General features: G+C 36.3%; 1 protein-coding gene across 3 annotated transcripts in view; it reads left to right on the top strand.

The window, feature by feature from the left end:
• PRIM2 (DNA primase subunit 2) overlaps nucleotides 1–21,700 on the top strand; it is a 77,928-nt gene that overhangs the window by 45,481 nt on the left and 10,747 nt on the right. For all 3 annotated transcript variants that reach the window (XM_015859225.2, XM_085542063.1, XM_085542064.1), the window contains exons 10-11: nucleotides 13,055–13,181; nucleotides 14,848–14,930. In XM_015859225.2, the coding sequence (XP_015714711.2) occupies nucleotides 13,055–13,181; nucleotides 14,848–14,930 (210 nt within the window). The remainder of the gene's footprint in view (nucleotides 1–13,054; nucleotides 13,182–14,847; nucleotides 14,931–21,700) is intronic.

Below are 21,700 nucleotides of genomic sequence, written 5' to 3'. Positions count from 1 at the left end.
CCACACTCGTCTGGTTATAGGTTGAATTAAATTGTGAGAGCTAGCCACTAGAGGGAGACAAGATCATGAGGAATGAACAAATACAATGTGTAGATTTAAGTTCAAAGTGCGTATACTGTAATGCTCTGCAGGTCTGTACATTTATATCGTGAAAACAAACCATATTTTAGAATGAAAATAGAAATAGGTGTCTGCTGATGTGCTGAGCAGTGTTTTTAAGCATGCAGAACGTTCTACAGTGGATTTTTCTAATGCACAAAATGGCGTGGTGGTTCCATAAAACAACCTCTACCTCCTTAATTCTCCTGGAAAATATATTCTTTGTCAGTCAGTAGATTGCATTTAATTTTGGTATTTCACTTTCTCATTTGTTTCAGATTTGGGAGGTGATTTGCAGCAAGGCTTTTTTTTTTTTTTTTTTTTTGTTCCTCTTCCACTTGGATAATAATGGTGCCTGCTATTTTGGGAACGTGTTTTGATTCATAAGATTGAAGAAGATCTTTGCTCAGTCGCAATTAATTATAATTCTCTAGTTGGATATAATTTGCTGCTTTTGTTCTTGAGTTATTTAAATCTTAGGAAACTGTCAAAGCCTAGTGATATGTTGGACAGCAAATCACAGTATTTGGCACGTTAGAAATAGAAATATAAATCTAATTGAAATTCCTCTATACAGATTAAATTTGATCTTTTATTTTTCATTGTACCTCAGTAGCACTGCAATGCAGATAGATGACTGGACTTGGATTCTCTGGAGATGTGTGAAGGCTACTGTAAAACTTTAAGGAATTGATTACTGTCTTCTGGGAAAGCAAAACCAGAACATGTGTGTTTGCGTATATTACTTATAAAATATAGTCACCCTGGAATCTGTGGAAAATGGTAGAGTAGTGCATCATAGTAACAAATAGTTGATATTATAGCTAAGCATCCTTGCTTTCTTTGGTTATTGGAGGACTGGATGGTCAAGATCTTGAATAAATTGCATTTTTGCATTAAATTCCCACAGACCTTGGCTGTTGGCTGCAGAAATTAGCTTCATTACTGTCTCTGTTTCTCTCTTACTGTTTTGAAATCATTTCATTCTCTAGGTGTAGTGAGAGAGCATGTGAATATAAAGATTTCGGGTGAATGATTTTTATCTTTATTGGCAAAAATGACATTGCTTAACACATTATATGTTCAATGACTGCCTTTTTTTGTATAGTTGAGCATAAAGAAGGTAAAAATATTTTTATGCTATGTTTTCAAATGCTTTTTATGTTCTACAAACAAAGATAGCTCTTCAAGTTGCTTTAATAGCAGGCTAAATGATTTAATAATAAAAAAAATACATGGAAATGTATTTTGATTTCAATGTCTCATTTGGTTTCCCAAACATACTATTGAGTTTGCATTACATCTTATCTTTAAAAGCAAGTTTAAAGAAAACAAAGCATACTAGAGGTTTTTTTAAGAGTATTTAATTTAAATTTCAACCTTGAAGGCTAAAGAGAAGGATCTCCAGATTCTGCTGTTCCTGAGTTTGTTTGTTTTTCTTTATTATATATATGTTAATATATATTAACTTTCTGTCATTCCTCTGAATAGCTAGGTCTGTGCAGTCAGTATACTTTTACAAAACAAGAGTGAATAAACCAAGAGACCTGTTGTTAGTAGTTGAACAGCCATTACAGCACTGATGTTTATCAAGAGAAAAATGCCCAATCTGAATTCCCAGTTGGTATTTCTTTCCAGAAATCAGCTTTGTGGCATTCAATCCATCATCAAGAGAGATCTCCCTTCCGGTAGCTTTCTTTAATATCTTTTATGTGTGTTAAATTGAAGGCTTGATGTTAAGAGATGTGTTGTTATAATGGTACTTCCTTGTTGAAGGTGGTGGCTACATAAGGAGATATGGCTGCTGAAGTCAATTAGCTGAAGGAGTCTAAGCTGAAAAAATCAGGATGGTCTGCTGTTTTTACGATAAACAATAAGCAGTAGAGATATTGTGAATGAATTTGTTTTATAGTCAAACCTTATACAGCTAGACATGAGAATTAAAACTTGAAGCCTCAGGTGGATGGATTACCTTTGTTGCATTTGAATCAAACTGGAGTAGCACAGCTTTGCTGTTTGTGGTAGCATGAAAAGATTGTTTTCCTTTTTCTTTGATAAATTCCCAATAAGAAACAATGAGAAATTTTACTCAAATAATTGAAAATCCTGATGACTGAATTTGGGGCATTCTTGCGAAACTTCTGTCTGGTCATGGGATTTAGTCCCAGAGAGTCTTTGTATCTTCTGAGTATATCACAGTCATTATGTTAAATATGTTCAGGAATCGTGCTGTTATGTTTTTGTTTAAAGCTATTTTAGTATTGGGGATTTTTGCTCTCTCTGTCTTGTATTCATTTATACTTTCTAGCATTCTTTTTCATTTCTCTCTTGTGGAGCACTTCAGCATTTTGAAAGAGTCAGATGAGAACTGTCTGTGTATTTCTGACATGCCCGTCTACATGATTGGATTTCTTCAGTTTGCTGAGAACAGCAGGAGGGAGCTCTGTAATGGAATTTGGAATGGAGAGGACTTTGAAAGCATGCTCCCCTTGCTTGCATTTGGCTCTGTACTATGAAGTGTGTTCAAATGTGAACAACTTCCTGCAAATTCTTCGAAGTCCTAGGAAGGATAAGATTCCATACTGACTGTGTTAATTAAGCAATTAAAAAAAGTATTTCATAGCTCCAGTTCACATTATAAGAAGTCAGTTGATGAGAAATTAGATGTGAATAAAGGAGAAGATGTTTAAGCCCTCTATGGCTTCTTTATGATAGTAAGAAAGTGTTACCACTTATTTCAGCAAGGCAAGATGAAAGTAATAAATCTTTCACCATTTCTGCCAATGCACGTTGTATGTAATCATCACTGAAATAGTAGTTAACCTACAACTTTATGTTAAAAATGCACATGATTTGACTGTGTTTGGAGGTTTTTAAAGTTCAAATAAGAATATTAATACATAGTAAGCAGTGTATAATGTTGTGCTTTTTTATTGAACTGGTTAGCCTGGGTGTCATTTACATTTGCAGATGGAATATTTCTCTGGTAAAGGGTGTGTTCCCTCCAGTGAATAAACGACTTGTTTTAGTATCAATTTTGAGGGTGCATTAAAATTTTATTTTACCTACCACATATTTGGAATTCTGTGCACTAAAATAAATGAAACCTAACAGGAACCTTTTGTTTTATTTTCGAACTCTTTCTCTTGGAGGATGTATTTTATTTTTAAACAATACTGGATGACCTCTTAAACCTGAGGCCTTTCCCGGTTCAACAGGGAAGTTGAAGATACCACAGAGAAAGTGTCTTTGGGATATAATTATGTAGATTGAGAGAGAGATGTAGTTTTAATTATGCCTTGTAGCAAATGTAGATGCATATTAAACTCAATCAGGCTTCTGTGCATTTCCCTCTGAAACCGTCTTTGCTCAAGCCTTAAATTACAAATCAGCACATTGGTGTACCCTAAGGTTGTCTAAGCCAACTGAATATTGACAGGAATCCATTTCATTACTTGTCATTCCATGTTTTAACCTAGTTTTTATGAGGCAGTATACTTTGTATGGATACTTTAAGAAAAACAACCAAAAACTTAGAACTTAAAATAATAAAACATTAATAAGTAACAAATCTTAGAGCAGAGTTTCTTAAATGAAAGGGAGCTAGTATAAAAAGACATTATTTTTCAGCATGTTTTTGATTCATAGATGCTATTCAATGAGACCACAACTGATGATGATACATTAGAAAGCATGAAAGCTTACTTAGAATTGCTACAAGGTTTCTTAATTGCATTCTTTCAAAACTTAAGTTCATTGATGTTTCTGAGGCTGAAGTTAGTGACGTTTTTCCTGTGATCATTCACTTTAATATAATTAAGATGTAAAACCTAATTTTTTAAAAACCTGTTAAAAACTTACCTACCTTACTTTTGATTTTCAATTTTCGACATTTGGCTTGTATTAGGAGGGGAAGCTTTGGATTGATTTCAGTCTGTGGTATGTCTTAGGGGCAGAGAAGATCATAATTGATTTCCCAGGACGTTAATTACGGTGCTTGGTTTCGTTTTGCTTTTGTTTTTTAAATTGTACTAACTAACGTAAAGGGAGGTGGGGTTGGTTTCGTAATTACGTATTAGGCACTGAAATCTGTTTTACTATCCAGTGTATGTACAAGTTAGTGATAAGATCCTTATGCTGACAAATATAAAAGCAATAAATATCTTTCCTGTACAAAAACTACATCAAAGATTAGTTTTTATGATAATGTGTTCCTTGTAAACGCACATTTTTGGACATAACTTTCATTACTCTAGTATCTTCATAGAATTTTGTGTATAAAAATGAATGGAAGACAAGTCATTTAATTTTTGATAATTCTTTTGTAGTCTTGAGCCACTTGTCTGACTTTAATATCGCTATGGGAAGACTGTACTTGTTAGAAGAAGTTTCTGTTTCATTGGCTGTTACAGCAGCAGCAGGGTGGTAGGTACATCAGTGATATTTTAGGAAAAGTAATAGGTTTGTTTATCTGGTTGCCAACTTTATGTTCAGTGATGAAGTATCTGAGTATCAATATGTTCTTTGGCAGTATGTGCTTTAGCAGCCTGTCTTGATATCTTCCTAACGATACAGCTTTCTCTTTATAGCCATCTGTTGAAAAATACCTGTTATATAACATTTCTGGTTGTTTACCCCAGTTTCTGATATAGAAGTCAATGTTTTTTTAGATGCAGGTCTGCTCAATTGTATCTTTTTGTTAACATCTACAATGAATGACATGCCTGGTCTCTTCCAGTTGTGCTCCTGTGCTTTTTGAGCAGAAAAGCACTGGTTTTGGTAGAGAAGCTAATTAATATTGATAAAATTGTTTGAAATAATATTTTTAAATTCTTAAATGTTCAGATTTGCTGTAGTCTTATACACTGACTTCCAAACTAAGATTCAGAATCATGTACTGTCTTTTCTTTTGATAAAGGTCCACGTAATTCCTGTTGCATCTAACTGTTGTATTCCGTATGTCTATATTCAAGCAGCAAATTGTGTCTATATTTCGTATTCAGTCATCCAGAAAAGCAGCATGTTGTAATAAATGTGCAATCTGGTGATATACCATGTAGGTTTAAATGTAAATAAGAAAGTATTCTTTCTTTCAGAATTGATTTAGCATTGTGCCTCATGTCTCATAAAATGTATTGAATCTCATGAATAAAGACATCTTTTTTATAATCTAACTCATACCATGAACACTTCAGGTTTCAGAAATTTAAGTCATTGATCTGGAAAGGTTAAATTACTGTGATCAGATTTAAATATTTCAACACCAGAGAGGTTGCTGCCTCTTGGAAGAAAGTAAGGCATTTGCTTGCTGATTTTATATTGACATACACTGTGCTGTTTAGCTGAGAACGTATATTCTGTGTTGTGTTCCTATCGCTCTTCCTGAAGTTTTCTGGCACAGATGTACCTTGCTGTCCGTGGGAGAACAGCATCTAGTGATCTTTATCAAGTCCAAATTCCTTTGGATTTGCTGTGAATTTGAAGTTGAAATTTCATTATCTTTCTGATAAATTTTCTTATTGAAGTTGGATTTGAGGCATGAGAGTTGGGTCTGTACCAGCGAGGAAATAGCTTTATTTAAAAACATTGTGTTTTAGATGAATTACAGTTGTTGACTTGTCCTTCCTATGTTTTGTTACCAGAGTTTTTTCCCTGAAGTTGTATTAATTTTTATACCCTTGTAGCCAGCGCTAAGAATTGAGTTGTACGTTACTTCAGAGCAATCTGGCAGTATAGCTGCTTTAGTTTTCAGTTTGCATTTTTTCTTTAGTCACTTCATCCTTTAATGAATAATGAACAGCAACAAAACAAAAGGTGGAAAAACAGTCGTGTCCTTCAGCACTAAAAACATAAACCTTCTGTCAGTGAATGCAGATGGAGCTGTCACACGAAATCTAGAGCATTCAAATAAGTCTTGACTGGCCTACACTGTAGATATAAGTACCCTTTTTATTGTATGTAAGCAGTTATGCTTATTATGACAGTAAGGACTGATGTCTGTATTTTTCAACGCTTTGATTTCCTTTGATCATCATCTTAAAATGTATTTTTGTCTTTTGCTGTACTGCCAATAAAGGAAGAAGCGTTTTTGTGGCAAGGTTTTTACAGGGAGGATGGTAGTATTCTTGAGCAAATAGCGAATCTTGAAATCCCTTGTTTTTCTCATTCTTTTATGACAGCATAAAAAAAGATAAGCCTGCATGTTTCCAGAGTAGGCATAAAGTTTATGTATCTATCTAAGGAATTCATTAGTCAGCTTTGTTTTTGAGGAGGGAAGGGAACATTACACAGTTGGGCACCTGATGTCCTTCTGTTCTGACACCATCATCACTGTAGAAGAGATTTAACTGTATCTCAGTAACTGCAAACATCTTGTTTTTTTGTTATGACTCCACACACACACACAAAACAAAAATAGTATCAGATGGTGATGTGAAGGCATGTTCTCCAACCCAAATCACTGAATCTCTTTAGGAGAGGTTTTCAGGGAGAAGGTAGAGATTGCACTGAGGAACATGGTCCAGAGCAATCACAGGTGTGGGCTTATGGTTGGGCTAGATGATCTTAGCGGTCTTTCCAATGTTAATAATAATATGATTCTAAGATTCAAATGAGATGTTCCGCTCTGAAAATGATGCACAGACAGAGATCTTCAACTTCTCTGCTAAGTGCTCTCAGATATTTCAGCTCTGTGGCAGGTCTGCTTTAGCAGTAGTGAGCCAGTCTTTCTTTTCCAGTCTTCTGTAGGTATCTTGGAAACTGGGAACAACATAGCAGAGGTAGAGTGCAGCCCATACTACCGACAACACTCTTCTTCAAGAGCAAATGGCTGTACATTGTGCCTCCATATGTATTTCTGGTCTTGTGGTTGAACATTGTTGTAGGAGGACCTGTCTAATTTTCATTGAGTGGAGTAGCTGAGGCAGGCTTTCCTCAGAGCTTATCTTGATGAGTTTCTCCTCTGCTATCCCTGCCCTGAATCCCCGTGTCTTCTTTAAAATGTTATGACAGGCTAGTACAAATATTCTGTCAGAGTGCAATCTAGACCGTGTTCCCAGTCCTGCATTTTACTGAGTATCTTATCACCTGTTCAGAAAGAGAATCTATTATGTTTCAGGATTCTTCACAAAATAACAGTGTGACTCTGTGCTGATATTTCTATGAAAAATTAACCTGTTTTCTTCCCTATTTCTTTCTAAGTTTTTATTGTACGTACTCATCCAGGTTACTGTATATAGTATAAAGGATCCTGAGCTATACCAGACTAAATGCACTAGATGACTGTGCTTAAGTAAAACAAAAAAAAAATATGATGGCTCTGTTGTTTGGAGTATAGACAGAGCAGTAGGAATTTACTTTGCAAACTTTTCAGAGGGCCCTGGCTAGTATTTTTCCATCTTCTTCTAAAATATGTAATACCTGCTGCAGTGGTATACATACAATTATGGATTTCTCTTAATTCTGATACAAGCTTACTGAATCTAATTTCTCCTTCGTATACATATTCTTTATTCTAGGATCCCAGGCTGCCATTGTGATCAATAGAGCTCTAGCCAATACAGTCAATAGTGTCTAGATAATGATTTATTTAATGAGCCTCCTGGTGCCTCTGTTAGGGTAAATTGAATTGCTCCCCAGGCTCCTCTGATTGCATCGACCTCCATTGACAATAATAGGAGATGTCTGAATTTAGATGTCTGGAGCTGAATCTTATTTCTATAGATGCACACAAAGTCAGTTACTATTCTACTTCAGTTTAACTTCTTTAGTCCTTGTTATTGTACTGCATGCCAAATTCTTGTCTGCTTTGCAATCTGTTAACACTCTTACATCTCTTTGATAACGCTTTGTGTTCTCTGCATTAAGTGTGTTGGATAATGTTATTCTCTGACTACCACTTCTGATAAAGTTAATAATGCTGTTAATTTACTTTTTACCTTCTGCTGAAAGAAACACTCAAACTACATCAGCTGACACCTCTGAATATTGAAATGCAAGAAATGCTTTAAAGAAACAGCAACAGAAGAGTCAGGAAATTACAGTGATGTGCTTGTAAAACTGGAAGTGTGTGGTTCCCTCCCACAACTGAATGGCATCTCTTGGTCTAGATGCTTATTTTTTACTGAAGGGTAAAGAAAAATTGAGAACTTCATCAGTAGCATCCCAACAACATCAAAATGAGCTGGATATTCTGAGATCACAGACCTTTCAAAGGAACATTGCTGTTCAAGGTGGTAGGGGAAGGACAAGGCTGTTAGATGGTGCCCTCCTTCCGTTCCCTTTCATGTTAGGAAGAAGGCTACCAGTTCACTGATGGCTGGGAAATCTTACCAGGAACCTGCTGACCATGGAGGCAGATTAAAGGAGTGCAGTGGAAACAAAGCTACAAGCACAAGGCTGATTGACAGAGACCACTGAAAAGCACTGATCACATTTGACAACCCTTTCAACTTCTCTTTTTCCCCTCTCCCCTCCCAGCTGTTCTCTCGAGCTCGTGGATACTATACAGGGAATTTAACTGATCAAACCTTTTCTGATTTCTTTGTGGTAGGTGGAGCCACCTCCAGGGCAGAGCAGTTCTTGCTTCATCAGATTTGGAAAAACCTGAAATTGATGGGGAAGACAGTTTTTATACTTAATGTAAATTGGTCTGTAATTGCCACCACACAACTTCTTACATTTTTTCAGCTCAGTTTTAGCTGATGTCTCTGATCTGTGCCTTAAAGTGTACAAATTCTGCTACAAGTTGAGAATTTAGCATAAATGGAGCCTTTCTGTAGTTGGCAGGTAGGGAAATACCTATTTATGTTCCTAAATGAAAACTATGCTTAGGAAAATATAACCTCAACTTGAGCTTATTTTAAGAGCGAGCTTAAAAAAAACCCAAATCATTGGAAAAAGATGTGCCGGGCAAGCAGCAGCTGCTGTACTGATTTGAGCTCCTGCCTAGGAAATGGGTAAAAAGTGAACCAATTATTTTGGAAGATACACAAGTTAGTGTAACACATTTATGAATGTGAAGATGTTACCCATACAGCCTCAACGGTTTTGTACAAGGAATTACCCAGTGATTGTTTAACAAACTGGTTTAACACCTTACTACTTCGAATTTTTCAGAGCTGGAACTAATCTGGTGGTCAGCCAACAAGACGGATGAATTGCTGTGGTCACTTTGCTTAGCTGTTAGTCTTAAAATAAATCTCTCGGTACTTTAAGAAATAAATGTGTGATAACTTACATGAGTATATAAAAGTAGTTCAGATGAAACATGAAAGTTTTGTGAAAGTGTGAAGGTGAGTGTGCAGCACATCTAACATCTGCCAGCTATTTATTTTAGTATGCGTGCTAAATATCAGAATTGATAACTTGGCTAACTTCTCAAGTGACAGAATTTATGGAGGACTTACTGCTGTTTCCAGATACTAGTATGACAAGTGATATAAGCAAAATAACTAGGTTATGACATGATACTTATTCTACAATGGCTTGAATGCCTTGTTAATGTTGTCTGTAATTGTTGTCTGTTCTTTGAAGTTGTCTTCAGTTGTATATAACTGATAATCGTGAGGCACACATGACCCAACTTTCTCTGCCTTGCTCAAAGAAAGCTTCTCCAAAGAAATATACTGACCACGTAGTCCATATGATGCACGTTGTCATAACCTACCCAAAGATCTCATGCTTATGTGATCAAGCTCTACTGAAAATAACATTTCTGTACATTCTTGACCAGAACAATAGTAATCTAAAGAAATGCCTACTTATGCAGAGTATCTCAGACCACATGTCATGTGCATCGTACAGCTATGACCAGAGGAAGGATAAGTCCTAAATTTTTTTTTGTCATCGGGGAGCAAGTTAAAATCAGGCAACTTTTGCACTCTTTTAAAATTAAAATAAAATAAAATCATATAGGTTCTAAGATTTGCACGTGTCAGTGCTAAACTGACAAAATCGATAGAGTAGTTTTCTCCTCAGCTTCTTGGCTTTTGGTTGGATGGCTCATTGCTTAAATCTGACCTATTTCTTGAACGATTTATCTCTCATTAAAACCGTTACTCATCATCCCAATACTTGGATGCAAGTTATAAATTCTGGGAAGATATTGGAAAGCTCTGAGAGCTGAACAGAGGAAAAACAGTTTAGATTATTGAGGCCATATTGTTGAAAGTTGCAGAAAATCGCTGTTCTAAACTATTACCTGCAGTAGGTGGTCTGGTGTAGGTAGTTGCTCAATAATGATGTTCCTTTAGGACTGCTGTTATATTGCAACTTTAGCAATAACTTGCAATTGATGCCAAAGCAGGCTGTGGTGGATGTATATACATTAGTAGAATTGCTTTTCGCCTGATTTTTTTGTTTTTTTGTTTTTTCTTTTGTCTCGATAGAAACTGTCACACAGTAGGAGGTGATATACTCTGCAGTGTGGAGTCTGCATTTTGAAAGAGACTGCTGAGGAGCACTGTGGCATTTATGCTCAGTTCCCAAAATACAATGTAGAAAATGTGGGTTGGGTAATACAGTGCGGGTGTTGGACAGTGTTAATTCTGCCAGGTAGCCACAAAAATACTGCTTATGTGTTTTCTGAATTAAAAAAAAAATATTTCTGGAACGGTACTTGTGTTAGGCAGGTGATGGTAATTTCAACAGATTGCCATGACCAGCAGTTGCCCCTTACCCTTATAGTATTGATATCATATAGATATGAAAAATGGCCACTATTGGAAAACAAGCAAGCAAAAAGGCCTCTTTGCAGTTTCTTCCTTCATTCCTTAGTGCTAGTATTTCTGTTACAAAGTAGTTATAGTGCTAGAGTAAAATCAGACTTATTCCTTCTTTTTAAGCTTTTAAGGCTTCTCTGTTCAGTGCAACTTAAGAGATTCTCACCCAAGTATGTAGATGATGCAAACTCTTCTGACGTCTTAGAATTTTAGGTTCATATACAGAAGCTGTTTGTATTTATCTGTTTTAGCTTTCAGAATACTGTTCAGTTGTAGTTTTACTAAAAGGAAAAATAAAAATCAGTAAATTTGTCCTAAGGAACATCTAGGTGAAACAAAGTGAAACTTATTCGAAATGGCTTCAAAAGATCCAAAGGGGTCTATAAGAAAGCAGTGTGAAGATACCCGACTTGTCCCAAGGCCATGTTGTGTTACTCTGCAGCTGTTTCTATTTACTGCAAAAATTACATCTCAGCATAAAAATCATTTTAAGTAGTAATAGTTTCTGTGGGCATTAAAACAAGTGATGTGAAATGGATAGCTCAGGATTTTAGAATGCTGCACTGTTAGAGGGCTGTATTAATTTTTTGGCAAACTAAGCAATATAGCCTGAAGCAGTCAAGATTTAGTTTTCCCTTATAAAGAGCTATCTACTTTGACTTGCTTACACATATCCTTCATTAAGTGAATGAAATATGCATTCATCCATTGTTTTATGAAGGAGGAGGGAAGGTTCCAGAGTTTCTGGATGGAACATTATGTGGGCTGTATGGTCACGGGCTTCGCATGTGGCTTAATGGATTCACACAGATGTTACTAATAACACATTTTCACCATTATAATGCTATCTGTTGCTGTAGTGCACAGAACTATTGACTTTTGCTGTATTAAGCTTTTCTACAGCTGACAGCTGCAAAGTCTGTATTTAGATTTTGCAGCTCGTGCAGCAGCAGCTGTCAGCCAACAGCTGCTGTTTGTGTCACTGAGGGAGGATACCTCTTTTACCTGCCTTTCCTGAAGGAAGGTCCCTGTATGGTCTTCCTCTTTGTCCTCAGTAACTGCTGTTGGTAAACCCAAATCTCTGTTGCAAGCAAACAAGTCTGTTATTTTTTTTTTTCCCCTGCTTAATAGCATTTACTAGATACATTATCCCTGTGGGCTGCATGCTGCCTTGGCTGTGCTGAAAAACACAATTAACTTGATTATGACAGCATCTTGATAAGGAAGTTCCTTTTTTATCCGTCCACAGACAGGTGCAGTGTATGTTTCAATGATTATTTTCAGAGGTTTATTCAAACATTTTATGTATTTGCTTATTATGTTGTAAGTTTTGAGTTACGTGTAATTAATTTTTTGAAGTCCATTCAAATGTTAGATTACAAAAAGCATACTTCTGTTTTATTTTGAATGAATTTTAGCAGGTCAGGGTATTTCACAGTTGTCTGAATGTTCTGAATTATTTAGCAAGCAATTAATTTTATGTGTAGAAATGGGGGCAATTTGGAACTAGTGGACATAACCAGTTGTCTGCTTGAATGACCACATCTAAATGAACTTTAAATCTTGTCACTGAGTCTTATTCACAGGACTTGGCTAAAATGATATATCTGCAGCAATGTATGTAGTTGCCAAGATGTTTGTTTATGCCTATATTAATTTCTATCTTAATTTTATTGGAGCAGTTGGTGGGAGCTGACACTCCATTGTTAGATAAGAGACTTGCTAAAGTCTTACAATCTTCAAGCAAAAATACTCAATTTTAGACAAAAAAAAGTGAATTTCAGGACTGAAACCAAGTGTAGGAGATGTGTTATGCTTTAGGAGAACAAAAATGTGAACCTTAGTAAAGAAGTCTGTATTTTTAGCTTTCCACTGGTAAAACTTCTGGACGTTTATGAAAGGTATAATAATGCCACGTCTTCTCCTTTTACTAACATCACGCAGTTCACAGTTTTGATCAACTTAATGTGAGTGATTACTTCATCTGCTTAGAAGATCTTAATTCTTAGTTCTTTTGTGTGTATAAAACATGCATGCAGTCACGTACAGCTCCTTATAGTGTAAAAATCAAAGCTAACAGTAAGCAATTCCATTTCTCTAAATTTGATTAGGTTTGGAAGATTTGCTTTATAATCCAATGTTTCTTTTGCAGGGTAGAGAAAATAATGACTTGACCCAGTATATGAAACAAATATATATGAAATAATATATGAAAATAAATTCTTTTGTTTTAGTTTGACAAAGGATATGCATACAGCATTCGCCACAACTATGGGAAAGAAGGAAAGAGAACTGACTATACCCCATACAGCTGCATGAAGATTATCATGTCCAATCCACCAAGTCAAGGGGATTATCATGGTGAGTCCCTATAACAAAAAGGTTCAAAAAGATTGGAATCCCCTGGCTAAGGAAGAGAACCGAAGAGCTTACATTTTTATTTATTTTTCTTAAGTGGAAGTGATTTAGTTTGGCTACTAATTGGGGTAGTCACTGCTATTCTCTGTTATTCTTCTTGTGATCAGTCTTTCTTGACTGATATCATTCAGCAGGTAAAGTTCAGTTTTGTACTTGACTTTGGTTCTTTTTCCTTCCCCACCCTTCTTTTCCTTCTTTCCCCACCCAAGAAGTTGCATTCCTTTCAAGCTGTACTTTCTGCATGGCAAACTCACTCTATTAATATTAACTCATTTGGTCTTCAGAAATTTAGTATATGCATATATATATTGATAGTATACGCATATTCTATATTGATTTCTAATTGTAGTAAAATGTAAATTGACGAATGCCTAAGTATTGATGTACGTATCTATTGGGAACTGCAGTGTTGAACTTATCACAGTGGAAGTCATGGCTTACATATATGTAGCCCAGACAACATAGATACTGCAAAGTGAAACTCAACAAGATTTGAGTTTACAATGTCTTTTCAGTATTATAAAGAAATTAATATTTCAGCAGTTTGTTTTGCAGTGATGTGTAACGCTGAACAGAGGTCAAAATGGTGATTATGTAGCATGCGTAGTATTTGAGCATTATCTTTTACACTGGGCTAATATGCAAAGTCAGTTTTATGAGACTGGTTTCCTTACTCAAACAAAAAATATGTTTTGGTCTTAAAATTCTTAATTCAGAGTAAGGTCATATTTCCGTAAGTATTAGCTTTCCATTGAGAAATTATCTGAAGGATTTATTTCTACAGTGTCTGTCATGTTATTCACCCCTGTAGTCTCTTAAGTTATGTTTTTAATTTCAAGATATGATTTAAATCAAACATGAGTTCCTACATTTACTGTATTTCTTTAAAACCTCCTACCCCTGTGTGACTAAGCAAGAAAAGCACACACCAGACTCACTGCTGTAACTCTAGTGCTAGTTAATGCAGTCATAGAATTGTTAAGGTTGGAAAGACCACTACTGCCATCTAGTCCAACCATCAACCCCTCACCACCATGCCTGCTAAACTAAAATATGTCCCTTGGTGCCATATTTACCCTTTTCTTGAAAATCCTTGGGATGCTGATTCCATTTGTCCCTGCACAGCCTGTTCTGAAGGTCGTTTCCTTGAGTTTTCTCCCAAGATTAATTCTGGGACATAAGAAAAGCAACCTTTATTCAAAGTGCTGGAACTTACAGAAGTAGTATTTTTACCAAGGACTATGCTTTAAAGACTAGCTGACTCTTACTACTTGTGTCTTTCTGGTTTTTCACAGCTATTAAGTGTGCCAGTGCTGTCACTCTAAGTAAGGTACTAACTAAATCTCCTTTCCTGTCAGTGAGTGACAACTGTGGCCTGTTTATATTGGGGTATTTCATGTAACTCTTGGGCCTCTGGCACACTGCTAACAATGCAGTGGAGCAATTATTATTAAAAAAAAAGAAAAAATAATTGCACATATGAACAATTAACTTGTAAATTGGTAAGCTGTTGGACAATTAGGAGCAGTTTAGTTCGTCTCTTGAGTGTGTTACTTGCTGCCTCCTGGGTAAACAGCCTTGTTTGTGAGCTTGCTTGTTTTGCTGTCAGGTTGCCCATTCCGCCACAGCGATCCTGAGCTATTGAAGCAGAAGCTGCAGTCGTACAAGGTTCCTCCCAGTGGAGTAACACAGGTAAGACATAATTTGGAACTCTCTTTAATGAGGTGCTGTTTTTTATTTTTATTTCATACTGCTGTAGGAATGCTACACGTAAATTGCCAATGTGTATGTAAAATATCTCTTAGAAAAGATCTAAGCCAGAATCCTGTTTTGTTCCAGTGCTCCCTCTGATGTGCTGGCTGTTGTCGTCACCTTCTATTATTTAATACTATGAATTGGTTTCTTACTATAGTGAGAGCAATACAGAATGTTGTTTTACTTCATTTTACTGCATTGTGGTTAAGAAAGATATCAAATGAATCTGGCAGTATTTTTAGAGAATTTATATTTTAATTTTGCATCTACTCGTGGAAGGTGATACTTGTGGAGGGTGTGTAGTGAGCTGATGTCACTGCTTTGTGTAATAAACTTCTAAGCATTTTTAATCATGCGTAATGCTGACTTCCCTGAGACAGCAAGAATATGTGAGATTCCTACTGAAATTTGACAGATTTTATCAGATTTTTGAATGGTGGCCATAAGTTGAAAACCTGCCATTGATAGCAAGAGCAGTGCAGAAATGGGAACTTTTTTGCACATAGTGAAGGACAGTGAATCTCGTTGATTCTTCTTACAGGAGAGAATATTTTATATATATTTTTTATTGGTGAGGACAATTAACTCCTTACAAATTCAAGAAATCCTAATACTTTTTCCTAGGAATGTCTTACTTCCTTTTTTTAATTTATTTTTTTTAATCCTTCCTAAATAGACATGTAACTGTCTTTTATTATATCTGACAGTATCTAGAGATACTTTGGCACTTTTCCTTTCCTTTCTCTCACTGCTCTGAGATTTTTATCCAGCTAATCATTGGAAAGATTGGTAAGGATTTACTGTATTAGCTGCCTTACTATACGTGGGTAGGATTCAGCTGAGGGCATTTCTTCAGAGCATTTGCAGGATCTGTATATATAACACAGTTCCTTAGCTCACTTGTTATGAATTTTTTTATTTGTCTATTTTCTGGTTAAGTAGGATTGGGACTCAGTACAAATCTTAAGTTTTCAGACATTGATCTTCTACATCAGATAAGCTGAGATTGTCAGGAGGAAGAGGAAGATTTCAAATCTCCCATGATATAGTACTGATCTTATTACTGCTCATACTCATTACTCATTTGCTTGGTCACTCATGGCCAGTAACAGTTCATAGTTCTTCGGTCCAGGCTGTGACTTTTTAGAGTCTTCTCCAGTCCTCTGTGAATGGTTATTTAGGGGTGAATGGTTCATCCATCTTTCAGAATCTCTGATATAGTTGCTTGGCCTCAGATCTGACATTCATTTTAAGTGTAGGTACCTTCTGAATCTGTTGTATGTTCTCCTAACTCCAGATCAGTGAGAGCCTCCTTAAAACCTGACAGATGCCTAGTTTGAATGAATGATTCAGAGCTTGACCTTTCAGCCTTTTTAACAAACAGTGTGTGACCTGTGGGTCATGGCTTCTCACAGTTGCTTCTTGTTTTGTTCTGAAATTCTTTTGCTGTCTTCAAATGTGAAGTTTTGTTTCTGTTTCTCCATGTTCTAGCTGGTTGTCACAAAGCCAAAAATTCCCTTCTGTGTTGTCAAAACCAGATCAGCATATATATTGCAATGCTTTTTCAGTTCTGCCTACTTTGTCAAAGTGAAAAATGCATTTTTCTGAACTGAGAGGATGCTTGAGTGGCCTCATGATCAGGACATCCAACTTGAATTTTATATGAGTGACCATGAGATGTGAAAATTCCACATCTACCTGGTGAAAAACAGCTTGCAAAGTAGTTGAAATCACTGGTGATCAGAGAGAATCATGTAGAAAGTCGTGTCAGCACCTATAGAGTTGCTTGCAGCCTCAGGCATTACAAGCTGTGGTCCCAGAGCATTCCCCAGCATTCATCTCCATGCATCCTTTAGTCTTAAGAGTCATCCCCGGCTTTCCAGGATCTTAACCCTTTCTGGGCTAGAATTTTTCCCCCATCCCAAAAAACAGTGCGAAAAGATGTTCTTCCTTCTTACACTGAGAGGTTTTTAGTCTCAACTACTTATTAGTAACCTTTCTGTTGTTTCTAAAAGTGGCTGCTAATGACTGAACGTATTCCTGTGGAGGTCAAGGAATCATTCTCAACTGTGCTGTGTATGAAGAGAGTTAATTGGATTATCGTAAGTGTTAATATGATCTCCAGCTAAGAACTCATTACGTTATGCGGAAGAGAAGGCACAATTTCTAGGCTTTTTTCTGAGGACTGTAGATTCCTTCATATGTTGTAAGCATAAGAAGTGCTTCTTTTCAAGAATGTGTCTACATTTATACCCAGGAGACCTCTTGAATGGATGGTTTCTGCTGTAAAATTCAAGCTTTTATGACAATGTGTGCTTTTGTTATGTAGCTGCTGTTACAGAGACAGATGAGATTTTTTAAAAGGCATCTTCACGATAGGTCTCAAGGAGCATCTCTGTGTGCAAGGGACTGAGATCTTCAGCACTGACCACCCACAGTTCTGTTCACATGCTTGCCAAGGATTTTGTTCTTATTGAAACTTCCATGTGGCCCTGTGTTTTTTGTGGTACCAGATACTCCAAGGCACTCACCCTCCTTGGTAGAGGAATGACCGAGAACATGCATCATGGTGCATTGTTCAGATGAGCAGTTGTAGATGTTTCTCTCCAACTAAGAAGCTCACTTCAAGGGGCTGAATGCTCAAGAGTTTGGCTACTGAAATTAATTTCTCATTTCAAAAAATGAGGTTGATTGGAAACTCACCAGGCCTTCCATATGTATCAACATCCTTCATCAGAGTGTTGATACTGTCCTCACCTGAGAAGCTGTGGCACCTAGGGCTACACATAGAGGATTTCACATCGGCACAACTACTTTGTGCCCCAAATAAAGTAGAACTGATGTCTTAACCTCAATTTGTACAAACAAGTATGAATACAGCTGTTTGAGTCTGATGGAGGCTTAACACTGTCATTGTCTGCAGAGCATCGTGATTTGCATTTTGTAGTTGGGAGGACCCTTACTCACAGCAGTCTATTGGACCCTTGTCTCCAGTTCATACAGAGTGATCTGGATTAGAACTGTTACTTTTTTGGAGTGTTTCATTTCCATTTGATCAAAATGGTTTTAGTATCCATAAAAGGATAATCTGATAACATTGAGGGCTTTTTCTGATTAGAGTACCAGGGGTTATTACATTTTGATGTCTTTTGTGTTTCTCTTCAAAAACATCTGTGATATGTTTTGCTCCTGAATATACTGTGTTCAACGAGATACTATAGATTACTGAACACTGGTGGCTTATCTTCAAATAAGTGCTTTAGGCCATCAGATTTAGATTTCTAGTATATCAGCAACCACATCAGTGATTCTTCTTCCTTGTTCTCCTGCAACTTTTATAACTTATCTGAAGAGATCCTTGAATCATGAAAGCTGGGCTACTGTCTTAATTGATCCCAGGTTGATTGGAGATGGCAGCAGGTGGGTTTTGCTGTTTCAGGAATAATTCCAAGCAGCAACCTGTTGGTTTGGATGCATTTTCCATCCTGTTCAGTTTGTACCTTCTGTTTCTTTGGGTTCATTCCAAATCACCTGTGCTCCAACTTGATTTCAGTTTTGGGATTTCAATCTGTTAGAGTACTTGTACGTCTTGTCTTCGAGCAAGTAAATTATTACCCTGTCTTGTTTACGAAGTTTATTTTTCACTGCTGTTGTATGGGCCAAAATAGGAGCTACTGTCTATTTTATGTGTCTGAGTTCTTACTCATGCAGCTTACTTTCTCAGTGCTGTCCTCAGCCTTATGTTTCTAGGGCTGTTCTTCATACCCTTAACATAAGTACTCCTTTTTTTTCCTTTAAGATTCATGAGACCAGGAAGTTGCTAAAGTTTTTCCATAGAAATAAAGCATTAGGCTGTTCTGTGGTGGGAACAAATGCTGTAATCACTGTATTTTTCTGTGCATGGAGGAGGTGCTAAACAGGAAAGCTAGGCTTTGGGACTGTGATACAGAGAGTAAAGAGTGCCAGACTTCCCATGAGTCAGTAGTGTGAGCATTGCTTCTGGTGCAGTCATTTTGCAGTCCAACCAGTATTGAAAAAAGTGATGAAAACATTTGAATATGTAAATCTCCTCAGTGTGATGTATCAAGATAAAGCCTGCTGTCTTAGTCTGGATTTTCTGAGGCTGTGCCTTGTCTGAGATTGTCTCTCCTGAAACGGTCTTCCTGAAGTAACACAGAAAGTGATTTCCAGGTCATACCTAGTTGTTATATACCCTGAAGGAGAAAGAATTAATCCTGATGTTTATTTCAAGAGCTGAATTATTTGACTTGTATTTAGTTCATATTTTCTGTAGGTTAAGCTTTTTCTTTATTTGTGGAATTAGATTTTTTTTTTGTTTACTTAAAAATTGCTTCTTGAAAAAGTAATACGGTTAGCTGAGCATCTAATGTGTTATTGCATAGTATTTGAATTTATAGTTTAGATCACATTTCATTTCTGTCCTTGGTATAGTGCTCATCAGGTAAAATAACATCTGAGAATGGGTAATCAGTTTGAAGAATAGGAAGATGAAAGCATATATCAGATAAATGTATCTGTTGTGCTGTGCTGAATGTGCTATAATGTGTTGTTTACATATCTCAAATAGAAGAATAGATATTGGCTTTGAATTAGAATTACCTTACAAAATCTATTCTTGAAGAAATTACCCAAGTCTTTTTCCCAATTCACCGCTTTCACAATAGCAAAAGGAACAAACACTTATAGTTCTACAGTCTGGAGAAATAGAATTATCCACATTCATTTTTGCCTTTGTTTGTTCCAATTACTTCCTGTTCTTTCAAATAAGATCAAAAAAACATATATAAATGAATAGAAGACAGGTAACTTCAGAATTGTACTTCTTTATAGATTTTTTTTCTTAATTAAAAAATTAAAAAAAAAACCAAAAAAAACCTTATTTTCCAGTTTTGGATTAAATTTAGAATTCTAAATAAGTCATTGAAATGAGAGTAGTGTTTGCTGATGAGCTGGGTGTTTTAGTGGATCAGAGAGTCTTTATAGATACAGAAATTAATTAGCCAAGCCATGCCTGGGCAAACCATACTCCCTCTTCTGATGATTTAGTATTAGAGAAGCTTTAGATCATTCCTGGCTGTAAAAAATGTTTTCTCTGCGGCTGAAGAATTTTGCCCTAACCTCAGTTAGTGTTGGTAGTGCTTTAAGTTTTGAGGATACCATTTAAACAAGAGTTACTGATAGTTTTTATACTACTATTTATTGTGGAAATATATAAAACAGGAGAAAACCACCACAACAGCTGAAATTCTTGATACAGACAAATGTCACGGGATACTGATTTAATTATTACAGTTTTACTGTCACGCTATTCAGTGTTATTATTATTAACGTTTCTTAAATCTAGCAATTGCTAGTCTGCTGTGACTTATGGCTGTCTTCAATATGTAATTGTTGGCAGTACGGTATGGAACTTCTATTTACCAGTTTTTGAATACAGTTAAATGAGTATTTTTAAGATTTTCCCCAGAACAAAGACACTGAGTATTTTGTGGTAGGGTTATTCCTCAGTGAGTTACGTGGTTAAAACCCAAGCCTTGAAGTGGGGTAGCACTACATGTTGGCTGTCAAGAAAATCTTAAAAAGCACTAGATCTTCAATCTAGAAATTGTACGTGGTTCAGATCTCGAGCGGTAGGTTAAAACCACTTATTCTCTTTCTAAAATTGCTTGCATCGTTATTGTCTTTACTACATCAAAACTTGCAAATGCTTTAAAGTGATTAAAGCTTTCAAGGTGGATAGGATATGTCTTCAGAGTAAGCTTATGTCAAGGAGTCTTCATAGTGAAAATGAATTCTTTTGGCACTCTGATGTGAATGTGCTTGCTGACTGTTTCCATGCATTTTCCGTAGATGGGAACCACTTATTGACTGGAGATAGCGTTCAGCCATGATTTTGAAAGTAATAGTTGTGTGCTGGGAGTACATCTCCCCTATTTTATGTGAGATTGTACTTTCTCTAATATGTGTATCTTTTAAATTTGAATTTGGTATACTAACCACTGGAATGGTTAGGATGGAATAGAAACTGGTTGCTACTGAGAGTGCCTGTTCTTTAATCATAGTATGGCTGAGGTGGACAGAGACCTCTGAGTCCATCTGGTCCAACCCCTGCTCATGCAGGGACAACCCAGAGCAGGGTGCCCAAGATTGTTAGAGAAGAATCACATTAGTTTAAGCAAATTCAATGTAAAGTATTTGCATTCCAAAGTCAAATGTTAGACTGCACTGAGGTGTTTTAGCTTAAATGTGAGCTGCTACTGTGGAATGCAGTTCTACCCTTTGTTCATCATTGCATGTTGAGTTTTCATTTCTTTTCTTATGCTGACCTTAAGACTACATTGTAAAACAGATGAAAAAAAAAATAAAAAATCCAGCTGTAAGTGAACATGGGGAAAGTGAGGAGGAATGGTTCACTTTCAGCCTGTCAGTAGAACCGAGCTTCAGGAATGGGATGTGGGTAGAATTACCATCTGTGTATTTACATTTCTGCAGCTTCAGTAGTTTCGGTTTTTGGTATTTTAAACTGCTCATAAAATTTTTATTTAGAAGAAAACAAAGGAAAGAAGAATGAACACAGAGAAAGTCAAAGGTATAAACACAAAGATCAGAAAGCAGGAGAATGACCAATGCGAAGCTAAAATGTTTCAGCTTCTTACTTTTTGAAACTGTTCTGTAAACTTAGAATG

Source organism: Coturnix japonica, chromosome 3 (genome assembly GCF_054131305.1).
Source record: "Coturnix japonica strain WE chromosome 3, WE-NBRP24, whole genome shotgun sequence".
Taxonomy (NCBI): Eukaryota; Metazoa; Chordata; class Aves; order Galliformes; family Phasianidae; genus Coturnix; species Coturnix japonica.
The sequence above is the reverse complement of the archived record's forward strand: the minus strand, read 5'-3'. Positions and strand labels throughout refer to the sequence as shown.